At 44.5% G+C, this 21219-nt stretch overlaps 1 protein-coding gene across 3 annotated transcripts in view; it reads right to left on the bottom strand.

The window, feature by feature from the left end:
* The window catches only part of BMAL2 (basic helix-loop-helix ARNT like 2), an 86687-nt gene extending 72641 nt beyond the window's left edge, over nt 1-14046 (bottom strand). For 2 of the 3 annotated variants that reach the window (XM_059081545.2, XM_067008938.1), the window contains exon 1: nt 13867-13990. In XM_059081545.2, the coding sequence (XP_058937528.1) occupies nt 13867-13897 (31 nt within the window). In that variant the 5' untranslated portion in view covers nt 13898-13990. Of the gene's footprint in view, nt 1-13866 lie in introns of all 3 variants that reach the window. The other variant, XM_059081554.2, reaches the window with a different exon arrangement.
* Nucleotides 14047-21219: the final 7173 nt, after the last annotated feature.

The following is a 21219-nucleotide window of genomic DNA, read 5'->3' as shown; positions in this document are numbered from 1 at the left end:
GTAACATTTGAAAGCATTTTTTGGATGGGTATTTCAGACTAAGAGAACACCATGAACAGGAGGTGAAATAAATGCATTTAGTATAATCCTATGCTATCATTAAAAATGACGTTTAGGTAATGAATCCAGAAAACATATCAAAGTCAGGTGTTAGAAAATGCATCTGCTGATATGACTCTGATCAGTAAAATTGGACTTTTTCAAAAGAAATTTTACCTTCTCACACATGAAACTAAATGCACACTAAATTGACAGAACACCTATCAGACCAGAAACCAGATACCTAATCATCATGCACCATCCAGAAATGCAGCTTCCCTAGAAAATTCAAAATAGGGATGAGGTTTAGATTCACTGATACTTTGGACCTCCCTGGTGACACAGTGGTTGAGAGTCCGCCTGCCGATGCAGGGGACGCGGGTTCGTGCCCCGGTCTGGGAAGATCCCACGTGCCGCGGAGCGGCTGGGCCCATGAGCCATGGCCGCTGAGCCTGCATGTCCGGAGCCTGCGCTCCACAACGGGAGAGGCCACAGTAGTGAGAGGCCCGCGTACCGCAAAACAAAACAAAACAAAACAAAAACAAAACAAAAACCACCATAAAATTAAGACATGAAAAAAACAGGAAAAGGTTTCCTCAAGCCCTTCCCTCCACCCCAATCCCAGGCAGTGACTTGCTTTTAGTTTTTTAACCATTTGTTTGCATTTTCTAGATTTTATATAAATAGAATCATATGACATACCCTTTTGAGTGTTGCCTCTTTCCCTCATAATGATTTTGAGATTCATCCGCGTTGTTGTGCGGTTTTATTGCCAATTTGTTTCCCCTCGGGTGGGTATCATATTTTGTGTATCCACGGAATTCATTTGCTGACGACCATTTGGCTTATTTCCAATTTTTGACTATTGTAAATAAGGCTGCTTCAAATAGTCATGTACCAGTCTCTGCTTAGACAAATGTTTTCATTTATCTTGGGTAAATACTTAGACATAGAACATGGGTTGCAAGGTAGGTACATGCTTATATTTTGGGGAAACTGCCAAACTGTGTCCCTAAGCGGTTTTGCCATTTCACATTTCCACCAGAAGTGTCTGAGAGTTCCAAAGCCCAACCCATGTTATTTTAAGACGTTTTTATTATTTGAAAAGTTTACTTATTGGAAAGCCAAAAAGTCTCTCCGTAATTTCTATCCAACATCCCTATGTCTGATAAGTCTAATAAGTTTCAATTCCGTTGCAAGTACTTGCATACTTACTATCGTGCAAGGCACTGCATTAGAAGCTAGAGAGGATGCAGGGATAAGTACGACATGGCATTCACCCTCAAAGAGTTCAGTCGGATAAGTATAGAAATAACCCAACTACAAGGTGGAATGGAAGGTATCTTCGGAGAACTCTGGGTCACAGCACTCCATGAAGGCTTCAGGAAGGAGGTGGCATCTCAGATAGTTTGTATATAGTATAGAACCCCTCAGACTTTGGTGGACAACCATAATATCCCACGCTTTCGTCCTAAATTCTTCTCTCCCCTAAGCCAAACCATATGATTCTTTCAAACATTACCCATAGGTTGCCTTGTCACTAGCCTGGTTGCTCTCTTCTGAACATACTTTGGCTAAAAATACTTTGATGTGTGGTGTGATTGGACCTCAACATCCAAGAATTGTCACCTCCACAGAGAGGAGGGTAGAACTTTGAATGATAACGTTCTGTTATACTTTCATTATGTATAAGACTGCATTAGCTTTTATTTTATACATTGGGCCTGCTTGATTGATTGACTGATTGATTCGGGCTTCCCTGGTGGTGCAGTGGTTGAGAATCCGCCTGCCAATGCAGGGGACATGGGTTCGAGCCCCGTTCTGGGAAGATCCCACATGCCGCGGAGCAACGGGGCCCGTGAGCCACAACTACTGAGCCTGTGCGTCTGGAGCCCGTGCTCCGCAACAAGAGGGGCCGCGACAGTGAGAGGCCCACGCACCGCGATGAAGAGTGGCCCCCGCTCGCCGCAACTAGAGAAAGCCCTCGCACAGCAATGAAGACCCAACACACAGCCAAAAATAAATAAATAAATAAATAAAATTTAAACGGTTGATTCATTCATGTAATTTTAGAACTGTAACTGACATTAGAGATGGTCCAGTATAGCTCCTTCTTCTTCCAAGAAAGAAACAGAGTTCCATAGTTGATTAAGTTCCTTGCCCTTTATCATACGGCCAGACATTGATGGAGGAGAGACTGCTACGTAAGTCTCCCGATTCCCAGGTAGGGATTTTCTGGAGTAAACCCAAATCTGTATTTTCTACGGGCTGCCGTTAAGTCACATCTTTACCATTTCATACATCTGCATTTTGTTTTACACTGAGGTGCTGGCCCTTTTTTTGTTGTTAAGTTTAATCTTCTTTGGTATCACCCTATCAACATCTTTTTGGATTCAGAATCTGTCTACCAGATTGACTAAGCCTCCTTAAAATATGCCATCTGCAAAAGTGACCAGCATGACATTTACATTTTCAAATCAAATGTCTGGCTGGCGTGTTGAACAACAACAACACAAAGCCAAAGAGGGAAGCGCAGGGAATTATTCACTGTGACCAAATACAGCACAAAGTGAGAGCTCAAGCCAGAGTCACAGAGGTAGGCAAAAGGTTGACCCTAGGGAAGAGATATGAATGCTCAGAGTGGATTCAGACAATCACTCAGCAGACAGGAGAAAGGATCCACTCTGGGGTGGGGAAAGCAGTCTGGGAGTACAGCAGTGAACAATGCAAGGGTGTCAGAGAGCCTCGGGGATTAAGCTGTGTTCGCTGCATGGACTGTGTTGGACCTCCTGGCTTAAAATGGGCCAGAGGGGAACCTGGTTTCCTATACGACACATCCCTGCTACCAGTAAGGAGGGGCCAGGGATCCCCCAGGCTTGCTCTGTGCAAAGGCACTTATATTCCAGAGCACGTGTGACGTAACACGTGGATTTGCTTACATCGTTCCCATCTGACTAGGTACTAAAAATGGCTTTAAAATAAGCAAGGTGCCCTGGATCTCCTGCATGGCATATGCTAAGGCTCTCCGTGTCTGGTCATGAGGGCGCAGTGTTCAGGGTGGAACACAAACCAATTGCATGGGTGTGAATGGGAAGAGGAGGATCTGAAATTTATGGCTTCTAAGCCTTAGAATGAGCTAAAGAAACAGTTCCCCAGTTTGCAGCACAACAGGTACGACACAACAGGTAGAAAGGGCATGGGAGGAAAAGAGCTAGCCAAGTCACCTATCGGCCTAGTCACCTGGGGAGTGGAACCTGTCAGCTGTGGCCCTTGGACATCCTGCATATCGTGCCATCAGTACATACTCATCAAGCTCCTACGAAGCAGACACCGTGCTGTAGGGGCTGAGAATATGATGGTGACCAGAGACCGCTCCTTCATGGAACTGGAAATCTGATCGATCCTCCTGTAATACCTGGGATCCTACCAGGTATTAACCAAAGGCTTGAGTACTGCTGGTGGTGCGGTGAAATGGAAAGAAAGGACAAATTATTGGGAAGAGGCATCATTTACCCATTTCAATGAATTAAATCTGGAACGTGATCTTAAATGTTAAGGTTCACAGCCCACTTGCTTGCTGTATGACATTCAATGCCAAAGATGTTATTCCTATAGACTTTTAACAGTTCCTAAGTTCGTTCATTTGTTAACGAGTTGTTTCTCATCTGATAGAGTGGGGAAGTGGAAGATTCTCTTGGCTAATTCTTTATTTACTATTTGATTCAATTATTTACTATTTGATTCAACTACTGTCTGATTGACCTATATTCAAAAGTACTGCCTTTTAAGTATCTGTTTTGATCTGGAAAAAAACAAACAACTTTTGCTCAAAAAGATAAAAATTACTATAAAATATAAAACCCTAAAAATATACACCTGATTTTCTTAATTTGCAATAAAAGGTTAAGAGGAGGGAAAGGGAACAAAAGACATTATCCTGTCCAATTCACTCACCTTACAGTTGAGGAAACTGAGGTGCAGAGTGTGAAACAAGATGCCCAGCTGTGTGTTACGCTACACTTTCAATAAAAGAAACAGAACTTAAATACAGTAAGTAGCCTCTTCTGGAGAGACAGTTCTCATGCATGTCCCACTCTCAATCACTACAGAAATTCAAAAACAAAAACAAAAGCACTCAATGCCACTGGGGGAGGCAGTCCTCCCTCCCACGGGCTTTTAGCAAGCAAGTGGTGGGTAGCGCCTTCGGGGGAGGGAGTTACACTACTGCAGTAATATCCTGAGGAAAGCTATAAACAGTGGGTCTGGATTGCAGTAAGACATTTTTTTTCAAAGATGGAGAGTAGTGAGCTACTTTAATTCTCCAATATAGTCTTGAGAAAAAAACGGATGAGAAGAGATTTTCGGCAGGAACTTCAGTCAGGCAGCACTCACTGCAGTAAACCAGACTGGTCAGGAGAGTGACAGAAAAAGGCGATTAAGTCACTGTGTTGGGCGAGGTCACAGCTGCGGCTGCTGTCAGCAGCTGCACTTCCACCACCACCACCAAGGAGATAATCTTGCACTGAATCTTTACATGCCAGGCACCTTATTTCGTACAATCCTCACAACAGCCCTACGGCGATGGTTTAGCATAGGAGGAAAGAGGCTCAAAGGAATGAAGTAACTTGCTGAGACAGTCTTTTTGCCGCGTCAGCTTGGCTGGCTACAGTCCTCCATTCACTCAGTCAGATACGAATCTAAGTGTTGCTGCTGAAGGTATTTTGTAGATGTGATTAAACTCCATAATCAGTTGACATTAATAGGGGTGACTGTCCTAGATTAGGGTCAGGGTTAGAGTAGGGCTAGGGTTATCTAGGGTTATCCTAGATGACATGGGTGGGCCTGATTTAATCAGTTGAAAGGCCTTAAAAACAGAGCTGAGGCTTCCCTGAAGAAGAAACTCTGCCTATGGACAGCTGCTTCGCTCTGTGCCTGACAGCTCCAGCCTGCCTTTTCTGATGGCCCCACCCTACGAATTCCAGGCTTGCCTGGCCTGCTCCCACATTTGCATAAGCCAAGTCCTTGTAATAAATCTCTTAATGCACGTATCTCCTACTGGTTCAGCTCCTCTGGTTGAACCCTGACTGGTACACAGGCCAAAGATCACCCAATTAGCAGGTGAAAGAGCTCACACTCTTCCAAAGCCGAAAAAGTCGGCCAGTATTCCACACTCCCTCCCAACAGAAGTTCAGTTTTAGACATCAGAACATCACAGAAATGGCACCTCATCCAGAGGCCTAGCAGGCTTTGAAGAAAAGGATAAAAGCTCTGGAGGCCAGTCTGCCTGGGTTCAAATCCTAGTTCTGCTACTTACTATGCAAACTTTACCTTGGGCAACGTACTTAAAATCTCTGTGTCTCAATTTCTTCATCAGAAACGTGGAACAATAACAGTACCAACTTTACAGATTTGCTGAAGATTCGTGAATCATACGAATGTCAAGCATTTAGACAACTAGCACATAGTAAATCCTCAATAAAGGTTAAGAATTATTCACTCTTTAGAAGAGCCAAAAAGTGAGAATGATCCATGCTAAGTTTTTGAAATGGGGCAAAGGGGGAAGAGAAACACCCATGATGACTATAAGGAAATCGGAGTCATAGAAAACTAGGCAGTTATGATGCAGAATATAGTCAGAGTGATATAAGCACCTAAGAATGCTTCCCTGACGATGACTGTTGCAGAAAAGGCCAATCTTTCAGAGGCATTATAACCTAATCCAGGAATGGCAAAAGCAAGAAAAAGCAGTTCATTCAGAATTTGTTCCACACCGAAACAGAAAATTCCCCTAACCTGGTCCAGGCCTGATTGATCCTCACGCATAAGAATGCAGGGTTCAGCATTTTCAATATCAGCAGGTTTCTCCAAAAGTCACAGAAACATATTTAGATTTTGATGGGCTACCTCACATCATTGTTACACAGGAAAATACAACGCTTGCAGGTTATGAGTACATAGAAAACACGATGTAGGCTATTATCATGATTAATATTAGTCAGGTATGATTTGATATGCAAAATTCGATACAGAACCTACAAAAGATATCATGGTTCCTCACATCTAAAGTATCAACAAAGTAAGACACCTTCAGTTAACTTTGGGAAAAAAAAATTTGTCAGTGTTCACAAAAATATTTGTGTATCTTTTCACCCAATGGTGATTATTCTAGAAAGAAGAAGACCCTTTAAAAGGGGGTGGGGGGGAGGAGCACTGCCACTGAAACAGGAAAACGCTGAAGTCCTAAAACTGAAACACAATATGAGTTTTAAAAGTAATAAAACCCAACATGAGGGGCTTCCCTGGTGGCGCAGTGGTTGAGAATCCGCCTGCCGATGCAGGAGACACGGGTTCGTGCCCTGGTCCGGGAAGATCCCACATGCCGCAGAGCAACTAAGCCCGTGAGCCATGGCCGCTGAGCCTGTGCGTCCGGAGCCTGTGCTCCGCAACGGGAGAGGCCACAACAGTGAGAGGCCCGCATACCGCAAAAAAAAAAAAAAAAAAAAACCCAACATGACATTTATGACTTTAATATTATCTACGGATAACATACCATAGTTACAATGATGATCAGAATCTAAAGCTGCCTTCGGGCTCTTCCTAAACAAATAGCTAACAAAAAATTATTTTAAAACCTCTTGATAAAGAATTCGGCCTAGATGTCTTCTAAAATTTGAGGTGTGAATTCGAACGTCCTTCTAAGATCAGGCTGCTTGGTTTGCGACCACATGTCCCAGAGGTGGCAATGCTTACTGCTGCTGAAAGGAACTGACAAGCCAAAAGCTCTAGTTGAACTCAAGTTGAAAAGTAAAGAAAAGAGAATTGTCCTAAAGAAACCACTAGCCCCAGGATGCCTGGAAAATTGAGTCTGGTCTCTCTTTTCTGGGTCAGTGTTGTTGCCCGGATGACTCATTCCAGAAGAGATGGCCTCCCTACAAAGCAATATGGTTTGTCTCCCTGGTGGTGTAAGCACTGCCTACCTTTGGGTACCACGTAACTCAGAGAGAGGAAATCCAATACTCCAACCAGGGAGCTGGGAAGAAAGACAAATGTAGAGCCGGAGATTGCCTTCAATTTTTTCAGTAAAAATTATCCTCTAGATTTTGACAAAACAGTTACTAATCTTCACTATCTTCTATGCCTTTAAACATATATTGATCTCTGCTGTGAAAAGCATTCAATTTCAGTTCTGCTCATGGTATGCTGATCTCTCTTTTACAATCTGTATTTCTATAAAATACATATGGCTTTGGTACCGTCAGGCTCAACAACAATCTCTTCTCCCTATATTCTCCTCTCCTAAGAAAAAAAGATACAGAGGTATTTTGAAATATATATAAGAGCTTCTGCTTTCAAGTAACTTCTAAGCCAGAGATCCTCTGCACGGTGTCCGAATCAAAATAAGAACGTCTTCTGATGTTATGACACACAGGTGTTTCCAGGAGTGCTCTTTTCACATTAGGACCATGTTCTGACTTGCATGGCAATGGATTCCTTTTGGTTTATAAACCTTCACTGCTCGTTTTGGAAGTCAAGGTTGAGAGCCTGGTGCAGCCCTGTCCCGCGCAGCTGCATGGCAAGGGTCTGAGAGCAGGCCAGGAGCACATGTCCATAGAAGGGGCACATCAGTGACGGGGACAGTGGAACAATATAGGTCATTACATTGAACAGATGATGGAAGTCCAGAAACCTGCTTCTCAACTGGCTGCAGTGGGAATAAATGAACTAGCACTAGTGGTGCTTTTCAGAAGAAAGAATGTGACATGGATTTAAAGATACAAGCAGCTACTTTTTTTTTCAGGGAAAAGAGTGAGAGAAAGTAGTGTCCCAGGTGCACTTGCAGTGAAGGCTAAGACCGTACAACTAATCATCTGCCAAGAATCAGGACCCCTGATTTTTTTTCTTTCTGATCAGAAATATGCCACAGGTAGACTTTCAGGGTGATACAAAAGATCTCTTGCTGGCCAGGGACCAAAAAGAAGATGCATGGATCTTTCCTTTGGGAGAGAAGGCAAGTCACCAGCCTGTAACTCAGGCTTTCTGTGTTAACTGTCCTGCCGCATCATAAGCGTGGGAGGGGAAGCCCTCGGTGGCACTGACAAGACAACGACAGGTCAGTTCTTCCTTTTCCACTTTTCCTGGCCAAGGAAGTGGAAGACCCAAAGGATCTTAGCATCAGTTTTCCCAAGCACACCACTGACAATTTTCCATATCCACGCCTAGTCTCTGTCCTGGATGAGCCTCTTCTGGGCTGCCTCCACAACAGTTATCAATACTAAACTTGACCTCTTCTCTCAGAGCCTCCTCTGAGTCCCTCCCCCACAAGCTAGACATAATTTTTCCCAACTCTGGGTGAGGAGGCTTACTCCTAGCAGTTAAACTATAGATTTTGCTGGGGTCTATCTTATACGACACATCAGGCTTTTCACCTCGCCTAATACATCTTATAAGCTCTTTAACCCTTTTGCGTGCCTTATCCATTTCTTTATCTCTGTTTGCCTAGAACAGTGGTAAGTATGTACTGAATGGATACTTTATGAATGAACCAGCCCTGCCTGTACCTCAAACCAATATTCACTTAAAATCGATAAAACTTGATTAGATACTTAATAGGTACAAGGAGTTGAAGATTGTAATGATGATCAAGAACCAACCCTGCTCTCCTAGGAATGTGCCACCCAAGGATGGAGCTAAGATGCGTAAAGCAGGCACAACTGTTCTCATAGGCACACCAAAATCTACAGTGCGGAAATAGAAGGGGAGACTCATTTCTTTCCATCTAGGGATGGGGGAAGTTCTGGGAAGGCTTCATGAAGAGAAGGAGAAAAATCATTTGTTGAACTTCAGATTTCACTCAATAGTTTGGAATCATCTCATTTAATTCACCGTAACTCTCCGAGTTAGGTAATTTTTTAACCCCCATTTTATAGATGAGGAAATTGGGGCTCAGAGAAGTTAAATAATTTTGCCGAGGTCACATAGCTAGTATATAAACTCGCACTCACATTCCCAATGGCCTGGCTCCAAAGCTTGTGCTGATTTTCCTACACCAGATCCCCTGCTCCACAGGCAGAAGAAACATAGTGATTCCTGAGCTCGGCCTTCAAGACTCCTACAGGCCCATCTGGAGGGAGGGCAAGACAGTCCAGGAGCAGCGAACAGCCGAAGCAGAGGCCTGGACGTGGGAACGTTTGAACCGTATGGGGAAAGGCACATAACTGAGTCTAGTACGTGTAAGGGAGACACAGTGGAGATGTTCTGGAAGAGAAAGTCGATGGATGCTTCTCTACTTTCCCTGTAATAGGCTCAGAATATACAGTAAAGCATACTTCTTACCTAAGTAAAAATATTTTAAAAATATTGTAAGTGAAATATTTGGAATGTATTGGAAATTGCTGTTTTACAGCAATCATCTTGGCCCTCAGTTGTAAGTATCCTATCATGCAAACCATGTTGAGAGGAAGAATGAGTCTCTCTCTATGTCCTTTTCCTTCTGTCTTTGTTTTTCTCTCTCTGTAAAGATACTATCTAGAGATTTAGATCATAAGATTAAAGACTAGAGAAACGAAATACTGGTCATTCACTTAGATAAATGACAAATTTCTTATCATGCCAACCAACATTTAAGTATTTTCAAATGAGAATTTTAACATTATATAAAACTGGACTGATTTAAATATTTTAATTAGTTTACAAATATTTTAAGGTTAAAAATTGGAGGCTGGGTAAACGAGATATTACAGCCTAAAGTGATATAACACTACGTGTCAGAGACACGTAGTGTCTTCACCTGAGTAAGAGAAGAAAGCAGGGTGAGGAGCGTTCACAGCCAAGCGCTTCAGAAATTAGCCGTAACTATCCAGGAACACTATGCACTACTGCAAAGAATATCTTTCACCTGGGGTCGCAGCTCCACTAAGAGCTTCAATTGTAGGTTCTTCTAAGTTCTCAGAGCCTCCTGCCACCCGGAAGGAGAGAGGCATTGGGCGAAGCAGGGGGTACAGAAGGGCTGAGATTTGGGGGGAGCCACTCCATACAGCAGACTTGCAAAAACTAGAGCAAGAAACCACTGTCTCAAAGCAAAGGCAGATGGCTCAGGTCCACTCGTCTCCTGCGGGGCACCTGGCTCACTGAGCCCCTGGTGGTGCTGATGCTGACCCAGATCCCAGGCACCTGCGTCACTCAGCTGTCGTGGTGGAAAACTGGAGGTCTTCAGCTCAATGGGGCGACTGAAATCAGGGCTACAGAATGAAATGTCATTACCTTGTTTATGATGTCCTGAACATTATGTAAAGGGAGAGGTTTCGAAAGGATGCTCTAATCAATGTTCACTGCACAGGAAAAGATCATGCTTTTTCTTTTTAGAACCAGGAAGTCTTTCCACAAGGAAAAAAGGACGCTGAAATCACTGTATTTACGAACATTTTGGCTTTCCCATCTATTTTAAACATTAAATTTCTTTTTTTTTCCTGGAGTCAAACTTGGATGGGTGGCAGTCCCTACCCTCCCTTCCTTCTCTCCCCCCATCTCTCCTCACCTCCATCCCTCCTCAGCCCTCCCCCCTTTCCCCCAATGCTCCTTTTCTTTACTTCCCCATCCCCTCCTCCACCTCCTTCTCCCTCATCTCTTCCCACTCTGTCCTCCCCTTTACACCCTTTCTCCCCAGCTAGTTCCCTAACTCTCTCTCCTCCTCTCTCTTTCCTCCACCCCTCCTCTCCTCATTCTTCCTCCTCCTTCTCTCTTTTCCTCTCTCTTTCCTTACCCTAAAACATGTGAAAAGTAATTTTAGTCCATCCTGGTTTATCTTGAGTAATGCATGTCAGGCTGAAACTCTGCCTAAGGATCTAGGCCAGGAAAAGTAGTTTATGCAAAGTTGATTAGGACATGACTTTTGATGTCAAGAATGACAAAAATGAACTTAAGCCACCAGAACTGCAGAAGTGCACAAAAATGAACTTAAGCCACTATGACTACACCTCAAAAGAGGTGGGTCTGATAACGTCACAGGTGAGAACATGGGACGGTAAAAGATGGGGGTGGAGGGAAGGGAAGGTGAGAAAGCTGCCCCTCAGATGCCTAGACCAAAGAGCAAGGCTGGCAGTCAGTCGTGGGAAATGTGCTGTTTCCCCAAGACTGCCCGCTTCCTAACTCCAAGGATTCTGGAATCAGTTACCAGGAGGACGCCCAGGCACTTACTTGACAGCTTGCTTAATCTTGGTGTTTACCATAAGCCTGTCAAAAACAAGTGAGCAGGCAATTACGCACCAGCTGATTTTTGGTGGCCATCTTCAAAACCAGGCCTCCAGTTTTTTCAGCAGTGGAGCCAAACCATGGGGAGGTTTCTGCATACACCAGTCTTAGATTTTTTTTTTTTTTTTTTTTGGCCCTGCTGCACAGCACGAAGGATCTTAGTTCCCTGACCAGGGACTGAACCCGTGGCCCCTGCAGGGGAAGGACAGAGCCCTAACCACCAGACCTCCAGGGAATTCCCAGATTTTTATTTTACCGTGAGGACCTGAATGTCAAATTGCCTAGGAAAAAGGAATCTGCAAGGATTTTGTGCCAGGGAAAAAAACCATGGCCCTGGATTCTGACATAGAGAATTCTGTTTTGTTTTAGATTTTTTTCTCCAGGAATGGGAGAACTTGTAACAATATTTTTTTTCTCCCTCTTCAGAAAAAGAGGGTGTCTGGAAGTGAGCACATTGCTCATCAACCAGCCAGCCAGACAGGAAAGAAAGGAGAGCAGCCCAGGCAGCAGTCACAGAGTTTAACTTCAGGTTTGTCAATTTCTGGCTACAGCCTCAGTTTTCTCACCTCGTCTATGAAAGGGAGATAATATCTCCTACATCACAGGGCTGCTGTGAGGTCACAGAAGGTCTCCCTCATGAAATGCCTGGTACACAATAGGACCTCAATAAATGCTGGCCCTTCCGGCCCCCATGGAAACTTTGCTCCTCTTACCTAAGAAAGATTAGTGTTGATCACTCCCAAGTTAACATCTGGTATTCAGCTAAATATCAGTAAACTTTGTCCAAATACTTGTCATAAGACTTACCTGGTGAAAGCCCTGTTTTGAATTGGTAGGCATATTTTCACATCTCTCTTTTTCAGAAAAGCCCCAATATTCTTTCAATTTGGCCAATTTTAGCTTGTACGCAACAACACTTTTTTAATAGACTAAACGAGATTCATTACTTTCACAAAGCAAACTGAAGCTGTAAACTAATAACTATATTAAGCTAATATTTACGGCATACTTACTATTTCCCAAGAACTGAGCTAAGCACTTTATAGGTATTTAAATATATTCATATCTCATTTAATCATCACAATCCTATAAGACAGATACTATAATTATCCCCATTTTACAGATGAAGAAACTAAGGCTAAATAGCAATAACTTAACCCAGGTGACAGAGTAAAGGGCAGAGTTCAGTCACAGCCAGAGCAGAGAGGATGTCTGAGCTTAAAACGATGCATACTGCCTTCTCTTTTCTTTTCTTTTTTTTTTTTTTTTGCGGTACGCAGGCCTCTCACTGTCGTGGCCTCTCCCGTTGCTGAGCACAGGCTCCGGACGCGCAGGCTCAGCGGCCATGGCTCACGGGCCCAGCCGCTCTGCGGCATGTGGGACTCTTCCCGGACTGGGGCACGAACCCGCGTCCCCTGCATTGGCAGGCAGACTCTCAACCACTGCGCCACCAGGGAAGCCCTGCCTTCTCTTTTCAAACCAGTTCTCACTCACATCTTCATGTTGTCCAGAAAGACTTCAAATATTCACATGACAGAATTTTAGAAATCTCCCCATGATCCAAATCCCCACAACTGTGTTAGATTTTTCAAAAGCACCTCTTCTCATGATGCTGTATTTCAGAGAAGAATCTAAACTCATCACAATATTCCAAAAGGAAAGTGGAGATTTAATAAACTGCTTCCCTGAACTTCTCTCTGCCAGTCTTCCTTTAGTTATTTCTATGTTTTATTTCCTGCCTCCTGTTCGTCTTAAGTAACAAATATTTTATGATCAGCTCATAATTATGAGTAGTCATACGGAAGAGACCGCCAGTGAATACCAGAGAGAGGAAAAAGACGTAGCAACGCTTCCAGCTCAAATCACAAGAACTCCAAAGAAATATAAAACGAAACAAACCAATTCCACTGATGGCTTTCCTAAAGCTGTAGTGGCACAAGAGCCGCCTCTCGCTGACAGAGAGCTGTTGCGGTGCAATCTGTGGTTTTCCAGAGTAAGAAGTGCGGGGAGCCCTGCCTCCCCGCGCTCGTCTGCCGCTGGGCAGTTTTTGAAGAAGGGAACAGAAGTGAGTATTTCCAGTTCGGAGGGGATGGGCTCGCAGAGCCCGAGCTCCTTTAATGGCTGCTGGCAACTGGTTTATACACGGGAAAAACGAAATCTAAGAAGTCCGCACAGCATTCCCTGCAGACGGCTAAATGAACGCCCAGTGGTGGGCGGGGGCAGGCTGCTCGCCATCAAAGGGTGCATGGTCGCCAGCTCACCTTTGCCGACACGTCCGGCCCGGGGCCAAGAAACTGGGCTGCGGGCAGTCCGAAAGCCGGCGGCGATCGCGGGCGTCACTCCCCGCCTCCCGCTCTCGGGGAGGATGCGCGGGCTGACGCACCGCACCTGTACCGCAAGGGACGACCTTGGCCCAGGGGCCCATTGCAGGTGATGCCGGGCCGGAGGACAACCCCCTCCCCCGCAAAGTGCGCCCACCTGGCGTCGCCGTGCCGGCCGCTCGCCCCCCAGCCCGGCCCGGGCGCCCCTAGCGCATTGGGCGCCGCTCCAGCAGCTGGAGCCACGCGCCCGCAGCCTCACCTCTCGCCGCCTCCTCCTCTTCCGTTGCCATCGCAGGAGCCTCCCGGCCGGCTCCGCAGCCCCGGGGCCGGCAGCATGGAGAGCCCCGGGCTCGCCCTGCGCCGGCCCAGGCGGCGGTCGCGGGGTGAGGGCGCGGGCACACGCGGGGCTCTGCCCGGTGCCGCGGCGGCCGCCACTGCAGCCCCCGGGCGCGCGGCCAACGGAGGCCGCGGAACGTGCGGCCGGGATTCGCCCGCCCGCTGGGGTCTGGGCGCCGCCGGACCGGGGGCGGGAGAAAGGGACGGCGCGCGGGGCGGAGCCACGGCGGCCCCGCCCCGCCCCGCCGACCCCTGCGGCAGGAGGCAAAGTGCGTAGAGGCCCGCGATAAAGCCCCTTGAGGCTTTCTGGAAACCGGCCTCTTTAAAACAGGTTTCCCCCATCACTTTCAGACCAGTCGTCTGCCTGTTCCGGAGGTTGGAGTTGTTTCCCAACCTTTTCCCAGGGGAAAAGGTAAAGGATGGATGCAGATCATCGCGTGGCGGGGGTTACGGGGCCGGGGGCGTAGGGGTGCGTGGGATGGGGTTCTGGGGGGAGCTGGAAGGAGGACTTCTCCGGCCCCTTCTCTTTTCTGCCGTGGAAGGGCTTGGCTGCAGAGACGAGGGTACGAGACAGAGAGGGGTCACCGAGGAAGCCCTTTGGGATACGGCAACGGTTGCTGCGTGAATCCAGAAGCAAGATTCTTTGCGGATCACTTGACAGCCCCTCATCATATGCCGAATACGCTGGTTCGCTCCCCGCCCACGGGACCCTAGGGTTACTTGGTCACAGTTTGTCTAGTAGAGGTAGTGGAGAAAAGGAACGGCAGAGAAAACACCAAAGCTTTGCACCGACCAGGCTAAATCTACTCATCTTCCTACCAGGACTCTTCATTACAGCGTAGAAACTAGCTGCTTTTTGTGTCCTGAGGGCTACTTAGGACCGAACCTGGCGGGGGCGTTGGACGCGTGTTCCCGACGGAAATAGGCAAGACCCGGAGAAAAGGTTGCGCCGAAGGGGAGCACGAGGACTTTATCCTGCTGGAGGTGAAAGGAGAAGCTGCTCTCAGCAACACCCACCGAGACACATCCCTAATCAAAACCATTCGCCTTGAAACATCCCAGCCCTAGCCTTGACTTGGAACTCTACCCCAACCGCACCAACACCAACGTATGCTGTCAGCTCAGAAAATAAAATTCCACACAGACCCTGGCAGATACTCTTGCAATCTGGCCTAGGTTTCCCTGAACGCGTTCAAACCCTGGCTTTCCAGACAAGTGTACACCGTTCGGAGGTGGTTTTCCAAGATTGGGAGGCTAAGGGGACATTCTTAGACCCACACATGTTCAGTGCCACCTTAATGGTGAAGTGGAATTGCTAGGATCCCGGTTACAATGTACAGTACAGACTGTGTATACACTCTCGCTTACAAAGCATCTTTCCCTTTATCATCTCATGTGAGCCTCACAACAACCTTTGTGAGGTGATTGAACACCTATAATTCTTGTCTTCTCAGTAGGCAAACAGAGGCTCAGAAATGAGTATTTTGGCCAGGATCACTCAGTAGATGGTAGAAGCCAGATGGTAAAAGTCAGATCTCCTTAGGAGTTCATAGGGCATTATAAGCTTGCCCGTGAATCACTGCAGGCCTCATTTCTCAGAAATGATGATTCACTTCCACCAAAAGCCTGAGAGCAAAAGAATCCGGAACCTAAACATGATAGCAGGAAGTATAACACACAAGGGGAACAGACCCACCGGATTCCTTGGGGCAAATCATTCTCATAGTTTTTTTTTTTTTTTTTTTTTTTTTTTGCGGTTCGCGGGCCTCTCACTCTTGTGGCCTCTCCCGTCGCAGAGCACAGGCTCCGGACGCGCAGGCGCAGCGGCCATGGCTCACGGGCCCAGTCGCTCCGCGGCATGTGGGATCTTCCCAGACCGGGGCACAAACCCGCGTCCCCTGCATCGGCAGGCGGACGCTCAACCACTGCGCCACCAGGGAAGCCCCATTCTCATAGTTTAACGTGTGTTCCCCCAACTGTTCAAGTTTAAATTCTACTTTCTCGTTTTTCCTTATGCTCTGGAGCTTTACATTCTAAGGCATGATTTTCTTTTTCTTCAAGAGTGGTTATATTATACCTCCTAGGATAAGGCAGAAATAGTCGCACAATATCTTGACAGATGGATAGGAAATTCATCTCTCATTTCCAACTATTGGTCTTCTTATATTTTCTCCTCGGGCAAAATATAAGAAAAGTGATTTGGAACATAACTTGTAGAGTGCATGGTATAGTTTCTCCTGGTCAATGTGGTTTCCTTGCCAAAAGCCCAGGAATAGGTTTGCTCTTTAGGAATTATTGCTAATCCTAGGAGGAACTTAAGTTTGTTCAGTAATTTGCTTCACTGCCAAGTACTCAGGCAAGAACAGGACTGGCATTAGGAACCACTGTCTCACACACTATAAACTCCTATTCTTGTCAGCCTCCTGCTGGGATTGTAACAATGTAGTTTAGTTTGGGGGACCCTTTAAGTTCACTTAGATATCTCTGTTGGTCCAGGACGAAAAACAAATCCACCTGCTTCAGAGTGTAGTTAAACTGAAGACACCATTTCCAGTGATGCATAAAAGTAAATAACTACCCATTAATGAGCTCCCAAGTGACTGAGGAAATCAATTATTAATATTTAAAACTACCCTTTCTTCCCCATCACTCTGCCACCCCTGGCATTTTATGGAGGGTGAATACTGGGGAAGATTCTTGGATTTGCTCAGCAGGTTGAGGAGAGGGAGTGCAGTTAGGAGAAACAGGGGTGCCAAATGTGCTCAGAGGGATAGATGGGCCTCTAGTGGGCTTCTGGAATGGGAAAGATTGGCTTGGGCTTGGCCTGTGGAGGGGAGAAGCAGAGAAGGTAATTGCAGGAGGGTATGTTCACGAGAGAGAGGAAAAGAAGTGGTGGCAGCTGCCACAGGGAGGGAAATCTGAGAAGGATTTTTATTAAGAGTATTTAGGGAGCTTCACTGTGTAATGCAAACTTTCTTACATTATTTCCCTGGAAAATAACAACTTTGGCAAGAGATACATTCCCTTTCAATGCTTTTGGAGTTGATTTATGTTTTTATTAAAAGTGAAAACATTTTGAGATTGGCCTTAGAGGGAAAGAAGGGCCGCCCACAAAATGCAGTTATTTATTAATTCTTTTGTTCACAAATGCTTATAGAGCACCTACGCTGTGCCAGGTATGACCATAGATAGGGGCTGACTGCTGTACGTCACCTACTGGGCCTCCATTACTTCACATAGATGTTCTCACAGCAATCGATGAGGCAGGTGTTATTTCATTTTAGAAAAGTCCAACCAGTGCCCTTTTTCCTTTAGCTCAGTAGTTCCCCAAGTTGGATTGAGACAGTGCAGATGTTCAGACCCCACCCCAGAAACTCTGATTCAGTAGGTCTGGGGTGAGACACACTAAATCCTTATTTCGAATACGCACCCTAGTTGATTTTGAAATAGTTGCTCTGAGCACTCTACTTCAGGAAATATTGCTTCAACTTGTCAAAAATGAATTTTCTTACGGCTAGGGTGTCGCAAGGGGTAAGTTGTGTATTTCTACAAAAGCCAGAGGACAGAAGTAGTAATAAACTAAACTTCCTAGAAAAATAAAGGGAGAACAAAACTTAGGACAAGAGGGAATAGTTGTGCGGACATCTTTATATACGGGCTTTCCCCTTAGAGATTATGTATTTGTGTATATATGTGTCGAAAGCTAAACTACTTTTTACTTCTGCAGGTTTCGGACACTCTTACCGTAAGTATGGTGCCCCAGGCCCTCCTCAATCCTCCTCATATCGTACACAACTGTACAGGAGGGTTTTTCAGGTTCTGCTCATGACTGTCTTACCCAAGAGGACAGGAAAGGCAAAGGACAATTTCCCTTCCCTGTTATGGATCTCTCCCTTTGACAGACTTAAAAGTCAGCCTACGTTTAAGGGTTTGATAAGGAATGTAAGTTCAGAGATAACTTCGTAATGGTTAGAACAGTCTCCTGAGAAATGTCTTGATTTCTATTCCTCAAAGCCCATCTTCTCAAGTGAGAGAAAGCAGTTGAACCAACAGTGATTAGGCCCACCCTTGGCTGGATCTTGAAGGGAAGCAAGTTGGTGAGGATCCCTAATACTGATACAACAGCTTTGGGGGAGATGGACCAATGAGGAGATGAATAGCAGCTGGCAGGGATGGCAATAGCACTAAAAAGACCAAGCCCTGATCACTGGGCCCAACGTCCATTGTTTGAATGACGTCCAGAGACCCACCCGTACTCCTGGTTCTCTGAAGGACCAGAAACCTGGGGTCCCAGTAGCTGAGCCGTGGTCTAGCACAGTGGTATGCAGTATTCCCATTTCAGATGGGTCAAGAAACACGTAAATGGACCAGCCTTCGGTCTATACATAGGCAGAGGCAGAACCAGCAACCAAATCCAGATGCAGTGACTTCCGGTAAGAGCCGTTGCTATAAACCCGTGTGGCACCCTTTTGAGTATCTTGGAGGTTCACTCCAATTTGGGTCTGGTATCCCATAGCCCTGTGCTTCAGGAGAGCCTCACGCTGGCACCGGGGATGTGAATCCTGATTAGTTTTAAATCAGTCACCAGGCCAGGTACCGTTGTAGGAGGGGATGGATGACATAATCTTGGCCAACAAAATGTGTGTGTGTGTGTGGGGGGGGGTACTTTGCTTAGAGTGCTTCTGGAAAAGATTTCTCTTGCTCTTAAAAAGAGGATGAACAATCAGTAGTTTCTCTTTTTAAAGACTTGTGTGAGGATTTGATGCTTAGGCTCCCTGTGGCCGTCTAGCCCCTCTAAGAAAACAAGACCAAGGACATCCAACACAATGAGGATGACAAAGTAGAAAAATGAAAAGCACTTACATTCTTGATGATGTTTTTGAGATCCTAAATTTACTCTGGAAGGTCCCTATATCGTGTCTTACTTTTACACGATACTCATTTTCCTTATTGTTGAAACCACTTTTACTTTCATCTTCTGATACTTGCAGTCAAAAGCACCCCAAGTGACAACTCCGTCACTTGCTTCCCATGTGTTTGTCTGAGGTCGAGAAGCACACGAGGTAATTCGCAATGAAGCATGCTCTGTGATTTGGGAGCAGACTGGACTTGATCCAAGAGCAATTTATTACCTGTTCGGGTTAAGTCACGCTCAGCTGCATGTTGATCATCTGTAAAATGATAGTAATTATTTTATTTCACAGATTAATAGTAAAAACCAAAATGAATAAGGTAAGTGGGAGCACTTTGTACACCAGTGTAAGTTCTTTTAATCCCAAGATGCTTTTGAAAGAAGGTAAATGTAGAGAGGGGGCCAAGTTTGCTCCAGCGTCCAAATTTTGATACTCAATGTTTTCCCCGTTTTGTCTTAACAACAGCATTACTGAAATAATGTCGGTCGGGGAACAGCTGGAAGCACAACTAGGATGAACAGGATTCTGATTGGCTCCCTCTGAGCTCAGCAGAAAGAGTTTCATGAGCAATGATCAGTGTCTCCCATGGGACAGATGTGGTGGTACCTGGGTACCCGGGGCACTTATATCACTCGTTTCCGTACTGTTTTGAGGCACTTTCAATTTAATTTTGAGGCATTTTAGATTTCACCTCTGCCTGCCAATTGGTTTTGGCCTAGTGGGTGGGGGAGCTGTATACAAAACCTGTAAAACTATCTGAATTGTTTAAACACGAGTGAAACTTAAAATATTTATTTGGTTCTTGATGTAATCTTTAAGTATAAAAGTTGGATACACTTACAAAATAGTCTTTGAGTTTTGGATAACACCTCTCTCAAAACCTGAAAATATAACCAAAAAAGCCTCACCAGCAGAAATACTATAAACATAGTTTTTATTCTTTTCTTACCTTCAAGGAAAAAGGCCTCATGCCACCAAAACATTTCTTTGAAACTCAGTAACTGAAGACAGAACTCGATAGCCTGGTGATTATTTTTCCAGACAACTGAATAATTTATATTGCTTTAAAAAAATAACTAAGATCTATTTTTATTATTTCAGACCTTTTTAAAACAGCAATATCTCCCTCACTTTTTTTCATAAAAATCTAAAATATTTCTAGTAGCCCTAAGTGTCTTGTACTTATATTTGTTCCAAGTGTTTGTTTCATTAAAAGTTTCCAGAAATAAGTGCACTTCTATAGAGAAAATAAAATTTAAATAAAGACAAAAGGAAATAATCATGGTTGTAGCAAAACGGTTATTTTGAATGTTCTCAGTCTTAGCAATTCAAAGAGAGAGTGTGTTTGGTAGGCAGGGACCTCTCTGCTGATTAAAATCTCAATTCATTTATTTGTAGATCATTGATAGATGGATAGCTGTTTCTCCTACCAGTAGATACTGATGGGTTGATTGTCTGAAGGTTTTCTACAATAAAGCACCAAAAATAAATGTACTTAAAAATATCTTGAGATTTACAGATGTACACAAAGATAACAGGTGTTTAAAAAAACAGAAAAAGTGTGTTATTATACAAATAAATGAAATCCTATCTTGAGCCTCAGCAACCAAGGAAAGTTTTGAATATTCCACATTTGTTATTTTCCATTCAACTAATAGCTTATTAAATCATATATATATTCCATTCAGAAGAGGTGGACTTATAAGAAATTCCCTATTCTCAGATTGCACTATGCTTCAATAAATTTAAAGATTTAAAGCTATGTTAATAAGAAAAGCATGAAAGAAAAATAACATAACTTGCTTTGATACAAAGGTTTTTTTAATAAAAAAGTCAAAGTCTACATTAAATCAGGAAATCAATAAATCTGAATTATACAAGCTTTCTATATACTTAGAAAAACCAAGAACACACAGTTTATAACAAAACTCTTTAATTCAAAATAGAGTCTAATTTAAAGAAAATGTCATTATGCTCAGTTGACTAGACAGGGTTTTGTCATTTAAATTAAATGGTTCACCTGAAATATGGGAAGTATATAATACAGAAAATTCAATCTCAAGGGTACTTCGCAAATCATCTAGCTAGTTTGCATCATGAATCAAATTCTTAGCTTCCAAAGGGCAGACACAGTCTTTAATTGCTTTTAGATAGGCACTTAAGAAATGCTTTTGATGAGGAGGAAACCCCAAAGATTATGAATCACTCTATTGACTCCAGGGAAAAATGAGACTCTAAACAAAGGAAATTTTCCCTAACTGCCCTTCCACTGCCAAGAAACCATAACTATTCCCAAGTTCTTCCTATTAATAAGAATGGAGATGGAAACTAAAATGCTCTATTCTTATTCAATTAAAAGTTAA

This window comes from Kogia breviceps, chromosome 12 (assembly GCF_026419965.1).
Source record: "Kogia breviceps isolate mKogBre1 chromosome 12, mKogBre1 haplotype 1, whole genome shotgun sequence".
Classification (NCBI taxonomy): Eukaryota; Metazoa; Chordata; class Mammalia; order Artiodactyla; family Physeteridae; genus Kogia; species Kogia breviceps.
Note: the sequence above shows the minus strand (reverse complement) of the source record. Positions and strands in the feature narration are given on the sequence as shown.